The 7,759-nt window shown below is 51.7% G+C and overlaps 1 protein-coding gene across 1 annotated transcript in view; it reads right to left on the reverse strand.

Annotated features, from left to right (window-relative positions):
• Positions 1 to 7,759, reverse strand: part of usp19 (ubiquitin specific peptidase 19) — a 23,275-nt gene that overhangs the window by 14,300 nt on the left and 1,216 nt on the right. Inside the window, exons 2-13 of the mRNA XM_015404363.1 lie at positions 6,522 to 6,968; positions 5,314 to 5,608; positions 5,077 to 5,236; positions 4,927 to 4,998; positions 4,700 to 4,851; positions 3,053 to 3,285; positions 2,741 to 2,936; positions 2,523 to 2,656; positions 2,289 to 2,447; positions 1,863 to 1,973; positions 1,682 to 1,792; positions 1,474 to 1,575 (exon numbers count right to left, since the gene is read on the reverse strand). Of these exons, the coding sequence (XP_015259849.1) occupies positions 1,474 to 1,575; positions 1,682 to 1,792; positions 1,863 to 1,973; positions 2,289 to 2,447; positions 2,523 to 2,656; positions 2,741 to 2,936; positions 3,053 to 3,285; positions 4,700 to 4,851; positions 4,927 to 4,998; positions 5,077 to 5,236; positions 5,314 to 5,608; positions 6,522 to 6,968 (2,172 nt within the window). The remainder of the gene's footprint in view (positions 1 to 1,473; positions 1,576 to 1,681; positions 1,793 to 1,862; positions 1,974 to 2,288; positions 2,448 to 2,522; positions 2,657 to 2,740; positions 2,937 to 3,052; positions 3,286 to 4,699; positions 4,852 to 4,926; positions 4,999 to 5,076; positions 5,237 to 5,313; positions 5,609 to 6,521; positions 6,969 to 7,759) is intronic.

The following is a 7,759-nucleotide window of genomic DNA, read 5'->3' on the forward strand; positions in this document are numbered from 1 at the left end:
ACCAACCGTTCCGGGTGCGGGCGGGAGCGGGACCAACCGTTCCGGGTGCGGGCGGGAGCGGGACCAACCGTTCCGGGTGCGGGCGGGAGCGGGACTAACCGTTCCGGGCGCGGGACTAACCGTTCCGGGTGCGGGCGGGCGCGGGACTAACCGTTACGGGTGCGGGCGGGCGCGGGACTAACCGTTACGGGTGCGGGCGGGCGCGGGACTAACCGTTACGGGTGCGGGCGGGAGCGGGACTAACCGTTACGGGTGCGGGCGGGAGCGGGACTAACCGTTACGGGTGCGGGCGGGAGCGGGACTGAAAATCATAATTCTTTGCGGGAGCGGGACTGAACACTGCGGGAGCGAGCAGCGCGGGACTGGAAAATGCGCGCAGGCCTCTACATCCAGTTAGTCACACCAGTCCATAGCTATAGGACAGAAACCAGACTAAATCATCTATCAAGGTGTTTATGGCAGAAGCACAGCTGAGCCTTCTGTCAAAGGATGGAGTCACTAATACGCATCATGATCTAACTCTGAAATCCTACATCCTCCATAAGTGCCCCGTTCTGTTCAAGGCGAGAACCGGTTCCTGTTCAGAACCGGTTCAGTGTTTTCCAATTCCACGGCACCGTTTGGCAGATCGCTTAACAATAACAATAGAGGACAACAGTTTGGGGCTCTTGTGATCACAGATCCTTGTACAGATCTGGATGAATCTGTAGACGGCAGAGAAGCAGCCGGTAAGTGAAGCTGTACTGTTTATGAAATCAGACTGCAAGGAACCTAAATTTAGTTACTTGTTCATTTAACTTTAATTACTTTGGGGATTAGATTCACAGTTTATCATTTCCTTTGTAGTTTGAGTGAAATTAATTAATGTAAACTTACATACAAATTAGCATTTATATTTATTTTTTTGGGTTTGTTTTACCTGCTTCTAAACCAGTTGTAAATATATACACTCACTAAATAAAAGGAAGAAAACTGTGTGGTCCTTAGAGTAAAAGTGTTGAAGTCTGCATCAATTCATCCATCCTTTTTCACATGGGGAGGCTGCAGAAGATAGAAAAGAACTTGACAGGTATATTTCTCTACAGTAATGTTTTCATTAAACGGAATCGAATCGTTTCACAGATTCAATAAGGGAATCGGAATCGTGAAAATCTTATCAAGTCCCAACGCTGGGACGACTAGGATCCTACCAAACTGGTTTGTTCTCTATATCCTCAATCAGCAACTCTTCATCCATGCCTTTGATAACAGCTTTGTTGTTTTTGTTGAAGTTGGGAGATGCGCTCTTGGAAGTTTTTGTGACCCGACCAGAGCGGAGCTAAAAAAGCTTGGCTCCATATTGGCTCCGAAGAGGACGTAGAAGTCTCAGCAGGACGTATGTGAGGGGCGGTCGGTGACGGAGGATGGAGGGGTAACTTCTTCTGCTGAAGAACTCGGGCAGTTTGTCAGAGCAGGAAATCAAACAGAACCAACCTCTGTCAGTCGCAGGTTCTCAGGCTTGACCCTCACGCTCCTGGAGATGGACTCGAGGACCTCAGCGGTGCTGGAGTTCTCCTTGCTCACACTGACCAAAAACTAAAGCACACAGAAGCGGTTACAGCCGAGGTCCCAAAGACGACCTGTTAAGCTGCACATGAAGCCTCAGCAGCTGCCAGAGGAGCAGCACCGGGCAGAACTTCACCTTCACTGGTTTTTTGTGAGGCTCCTTGGCAAAGTAGAAGACGGAGAGCACTTTCTGTTTCTGTGGCAGCGGGACAGGCAGGTAGAGGAAGGGATCGAACGTGATGGAGACCTGAAACAAAGGACAGGAGCTTCAGAAGGAGCTCAGATCCGTCAGCACAGCTGGCAGAGCGGGGCGTTACCTTGGAGCATGTGGGGCACACCAGCTTGGATTTAAACTGGCCCTGGAAAAGGTCTACGATGAAGGAGTCGTTTCTCATCTTGTGCCTCTGCCACGCCTCCTCTGCCACCACCTGCACCAACAAACGCAAACAAAGCCCCCAGTTGTAGCTCAAGTGAATTTGTAGGTTTAAATGACGTGGGCTATGGCAGGCCGTTTTAGTAAAGGGTAAAGAGGGGGGGGCTTTGTCCGTTCTCGGTCTGCTGTTCTTATAAATGGGGACAGCACTAGAGCTGCACAAACACACATACGGAGAAACAGCATCAGTTTCTCTGATTTTAGGAATAGAAAACTTGACATTTTTCAGTAAACATGTTTCTTCAAATGGACCCCAGACCACCAGGATGGGCTGGTTTGGGTCACGGAGCTTCCCCAGGGTGACACCCACCTCATCAAGCCGCCCGTCAGAGTCCACCGTCTCGGTGTAGGGTTTGTTCTGGATCCTGTTCAAGTCCTCATGAAGTCCATCCAGAAGGAACGCCATGAACTCCTGCGCATCGTGCTGGGCATAGCCCGTAAACTGACTGGCTTTACTGGCAACAATGGCCTGCAAGGCGAGAAGGCAGCGGAGGCGTTAGACGGGCCCATGGAGGCGGGCAGAGGAGGGACGTCCTGCTCGTACCTTTAGCTTGGATGGTTGGAAGGCGTGGTGGGTGCCTTTCCAGAGAGCCCTGAGCAGAACGGCGAAGCCGATGGCCAGTCGGCCCCCCGTGCCCAGAGGGTTGCTGCAGTTGATCTCTGCTTCAAAGGCCCGGTCTGTTGGGGAGAGGAAACAGAAATCAGAGCTCATCACAGCGCGCCGCCGCCGATGACGCGCCCGCGTCAGATGGATCCGTTTACCGTGGAAGTAATCCCGGAGCTCCCTGGTGTTGGACAGGGACTGGATCACGCTGTTCATGAAGCAGGTGTTGCCAAGGTTAACCAATCCTGTGAAACCGGGCAGGCACACCTTCTTCTCCTCCTCTTCCTCGTGGCGCTCGGCGGCAGGCGGCGTATGGGTCATAGGCTGCACCATACAGGTCGGCTTGGGTTGAGGCTTGAAACGGAAAAACACAAACACACGTAAAGCGACAGCTTCCATCTGTCCTCCAGCCGGGTCGGTTCTGCTCCCAGCTGAGGGGAACAGAGGCGCGCTGCCATGGTTCTGCTCACCGCCGCCACAGCGGGCTCTGGCTTTGAGATGCTAACGTGCTCAGAGACAGAGCGAGAAGAGACGGAGTCCAGGCCGCCGTCCTCCACTCCTCTGGGGGATGCCTTGGTGGGTTCCTCCCCGACCCTGGAGGCCTCCTCCTTGGCTGGGAGGCTGTGCTGACTGCTGCCTGGCTGGTTCTGATCCATGCATGCGGGGCTGGAGGGCACAGCGACCTTGGCACCCCCCACTGCACCTTAAACAGGACCACAGAGCTTGAGGTTAGAAGATCAACAACAGACCGAATGAGGCGAACCATCATCCCACGTCACCGTTAGGTTAAAATGCTTTGTTCTATGACAGAAACTCTCCTAAAGTTCCCAGGATTCAGCTGGAAACGCCTCAAAAAGGCTCCAAATTCTAACTTTTATAGTTCTGGAGCCACATGGAGAAAAATAAAGTTCTGGGCTCTATGTAAAGTTCTCACCTGTACATTCTGGTTTACTGAAAGTGCACTGTTGAGCATGTGGTATGCTTCATAAAACAACTCTGCATGTAAAAACAATTCTCACCTGTATTTTCTGTTACAATAATTGAGAATTTTCCTCCAGCAGAACAGGAATGAACTACTGGACACAACAGAAACCAAGTCTTATATCCTGGCAAACCTGCTAGGATGAGGCCATGCCACCGCCATCGCCATCGCATACTTCAACGCAGAAACAGTGAGACCGCTTTGAAAGATAACTAAACTCAATCAGACTAAACTGTCAAAACCTTTCAAATACGTTTTTATTGGAAAAAAAATAAATATACTAGACAAAAAACACCTGTTCAGAAAAAAATCTAAACATCATCTTGCAGCGAGTCTTCTCTGAAATCGAGGTTCCACCCATATAAAGCAGATATCTATTCATTGGCTATACAATGCCGTCTCTCACACGGAGCTGAGTTCTTACTGGTCGGAATAGGAGGGCGGAGAAGGAAGTCACAAACTGCTGACATGATTGACGCTGTTCCAGCCCGCCCCCATCGTCCTGTAACTGGTCAAACAAGCCAGGACTTCCTGTTGGAGCGTGTCATAGCGTTGATGCCTTGTTTTTAGCTTCTTGTAGCGGGGATCTGAGTATTTGCGAGGTATCCTGCAGTATTCGTGCCTTTTTTGGATTTTATACGACGTTTGGAGCCATCATTTTAGCCGATTACCTTTTTTCTGGCTGTTTCGAGCAGAACGAGACCAAACTTGGAGGGAAATATCGGAGTTTTCCTCTTGGAACAAGTAAAACATGAACTTTTTGAGTTTTGTGTATCCCTCACATTTCTCTCAATAAAACAGCCGCGGCGTTTGTGGAGGTTCAGCACGCTTGGTAGCATTGGAAATATGAGAACCAGAGCTTTCTGTAGATATGTGGGCCTGCTATGTGGACACTCATATTTTCATGCACTGACAGTTAAAAATCAGGCCCTGGTCGGTTGTTTGAAACCAAGGGAACTTTAAGAGACTAAACCGGTTGAGAAGCACAGACTCTGCCTGCTGTCAGTCAGATGGTTTAAGTCGGGATGTAAACCTGCACAGGGAAAGGTGTGGAACAGGTGGAGGATTAGAGGACAAACCCATTAAATAAGCAAAGAGACACAGAACCGCTGAGAGCAACGAATTCAGACGTTACCAGGAGAAAAGTCCCAACAGAAACCTGGCAGCAGACCTTGTGTGGCCGGCGCCTCCAGAGCACCCCAGCGCTGGCTGTGTCTCTTCTTCAGAGTGATATCCAGGCGGGACGGCGTGAAGGAGTAGCTGCACTGCTCGGGCTGGATTAGGTTCCTGACACACATGCCGGGTGAAACATGTCAACAGTCACACTTTGCCTGGAGGACAGACGGCATGAAGAAGCCTCACCTGAGTTTGACCTGCCATCTGAAGACAGAGTTGGGCCCACAGCCCGAGTGGAGGCGCAGGAAGTTGGCGTCGCTGCAAAGAGCATCAGAGGAGGCGTCAGCGGATGGGCAGAGAGCAGCAAAGCAGCGTTCTCAGGATGGGATTCTGTACCTCGTCTGGAAGATGAGGGTGAAGTCCTGCTCCCTGAAGAGGACACTGGCCGTGTCCCTGCAGACCGCCTTCATGTAGACGTTAACCACCATCAGGTCGGTTCCCTTCTCATACCAGTCGTTCTTCAGCAGCTGCAGGTTGACCATGGGCTCTGGGGCTGCTGACGGTACATAGCCAGGCTGTAACAGTCTCCTCCCCCAGAGAGGAACCGACAGGAACAGCAGAATGGGAGCCTACCTTCTTCCAGTGGGGGCTCCTCCTTGGACTGGTCCCGTTTCTCCTCCCCATCACCCGCCTTCTGAGGGAGGCCGGCTGATTGGCTCGGCCTGCGAGCCACGCCGGCGGCCGGGTCTGGCGCCGTCTCAGTTGGCTTGGCGGGTTTTCTCTGCGGCTCAGAGTCCGTTCTGTCCTTTAGAGGAGAGGAATCCACCATGTTGGAGCTCATGGGGTTCAGGAAGCAGCTGGAGACTTCAGGAGCTGCTGGCTGGCCGGCGCCTTCTTTCCCGTCTGACGGGGTTTTCTGCTCCATCACCTTGAAACACAGGCAGCCATTGGAGCTTTGAAGCATCACGGCCAGGATCACGATCTGACTACATCCAGCCTCCATCATCAGGGTCACCACAGACAAACCTCCATCTAACCTCTGCATCGTTCTCTAAAGCCTTTCTAATTCAATGACTCTAAAACTACTGCTGCTCACAGGGGTTAGCGTTTTATTCTGCAGACTAGAGGATCATCAGACTACTGAGGAATCTCTGCTAGGGTTGGCCTCTAATGCTCGCGGCGGGATAATTCATTTTAATTTAGGGAAAATAAATCCACGTTGTGAGTTCTACCGCTTATGATTTGCGTTTCTCGCGTCCTCATTGTGCAGGGTAGGCCTGACTAAGGCACTTCACCTGCAACGCCGTAGCCCACAACACTGTCAACAAGCAACTTCCAGAACAAATCACAGGTCATCAATGAACCCGGGCTGCTCACCGTTTGGCCACTAACTAGTTTTATTTTTGTGGGTGTTCAGGGCGATGGGTGTTCAGGGCGATGGGTGTTCAGGGCGATGGGTGATGCCCCAAACCGGCCGCCTGATGGTTTATTGGTTCCCCTATTGGGACAGAACCAGTAAAGGTTCCAGCGAGGCGTACGCTCAATAGAAACAATATGTCAATGTTTGATATGGATTATAAAATAAAATCATATTTATGTTGTGGCAACTATTTAAGACTGATTAAAAACATTTTCACCAGTCTGTTTTAATAAATGTTTTTATCCCTTTATGAAGGCGGCACTTTAAAACCAATGAAAAGCTCTAGAGCTGAACTAGACAGCAAAATAAAAGTCTGATACCAATGAAAGCCTTAGTTTGATATTGAGGAGTTCAAGCCTTTTTCAGGAACGCTGCCTAGTCTGGTTGGACAGGTACGTCCATCCAGACGCTCCGGTCTCACCTGAGTTGGGTCACCAGCAGCTTCCTCCCGCGGCTTCAGGACCTCGCCGCCTCCATCCTTCTCTTCCTTGTTGTCGTCATTTCTGCTCCGCCCAGAGCTTGGATGGCGCCGTTGACCGTTTTCTGCAGTAAATGGGGCGGCGGCGGCGTCCCCTGCTGGGTTTACCTGGAGCAGGTGTGTGTGGGCGTGTTCCTGAGGCGGCTGCGGGCCTTTCGGCGCCGCCCTGGAGACGCTGCCGACCTCGTTGGCCTTGTCACTGGGTTTGTTTTTGAAGCAGCGCTTGTAACCCCGCTCAGCTTTGCTGCTGCTGCGGCTTTGATCGGCGGATCCAGGTGAGGGGGGGGGCGGCGGCTGGAGCTGCTCTGGTTTATCTGACGCCTTCAGGGCAGACGGTTTGGTTTCTTTTGTGGTCTGTGGTTGACCAGAATCCTTCTCCTTCTTGTTTGACTGAAACAGAGTTTGAAAAGAAAGATGGCCATTTATTTATGCTAATCATGGTGAAACCAGCCGCTCCTCTGCAGAGAGCAGCTAACGAATAGGGGAAAATCTCGCCGCATCACCGCCGCATCACCGCCGCTTCACCGCCGCATCACCGCGCGGTTTAGGTTTTGTTGCATTGATCAAATTCTAGAAAAAGGATAAAGGAATGTTGCTATGGCGGACGTATTTCTGTTGGGAGGAGCCGACTGAGTCATGAGGAACCAAGCAGGAAGTGACATCAGAGCAGAGCTCGCTAACCTACTAACTAATAACTCTGCCGCTTAAAACGATACAAACATCTAACCTGCATCTCTGATCGCCAACGCCTGCTGGAGCTACGCTCACTAAACGTTTTAAATGCGGACATTTCTGACCGTTTAAAAAGCTGCGAAGGAAGAGATGTGCGAGACGGAGAAAGCGAGGCTGCGGGGGGGGGGGGGGGGGGGCTAACTGCGAAGCTAAAGAGGAATCCCCTCAGAGCGCCGCTTCCATCAATCCTGCTCTCCGGCGTCCGCTGGTTGGAAAACAAAATGGATGATCTTGGACTGGAAGAGCGGCGCCATCATTCTGACAGCCATGGCTGCATCCAGCTGCTGTTGGCCTGGGGGGGCTGATGCTGTACCGCGCCCATAGAAACACAGAGTACTGCCCTCTGCAGGTGAAAATGAGGAGAGCACTCTAGATGCTTCCCCACCCCCAGCCGGCTCCTCCTCCCCCCCCGGCTTCCACAGCTTCTCCAGCATCGTCTGTCGCCCCTA

The sequence above is a fragment of the Cyprinodon variegatus genome, unplaced genomic scaffold, assembly GCF_000732505.1.
Source record: "Cyprinodon variegatus isolate N-32 unplaced genomic scaffold, C_variegatus-1.0 Scaffold1709, whole genome shotgun sequence".
In the NCBI taxonomy this organism is placed as follows: domain Eukaryota; kingdom Metazoa; phylum Chordata; class Actinopteri; order Cyprinodontiformes; family Cyprinodontidae; genus Cyprinodon; species Cyprinodon variegatus.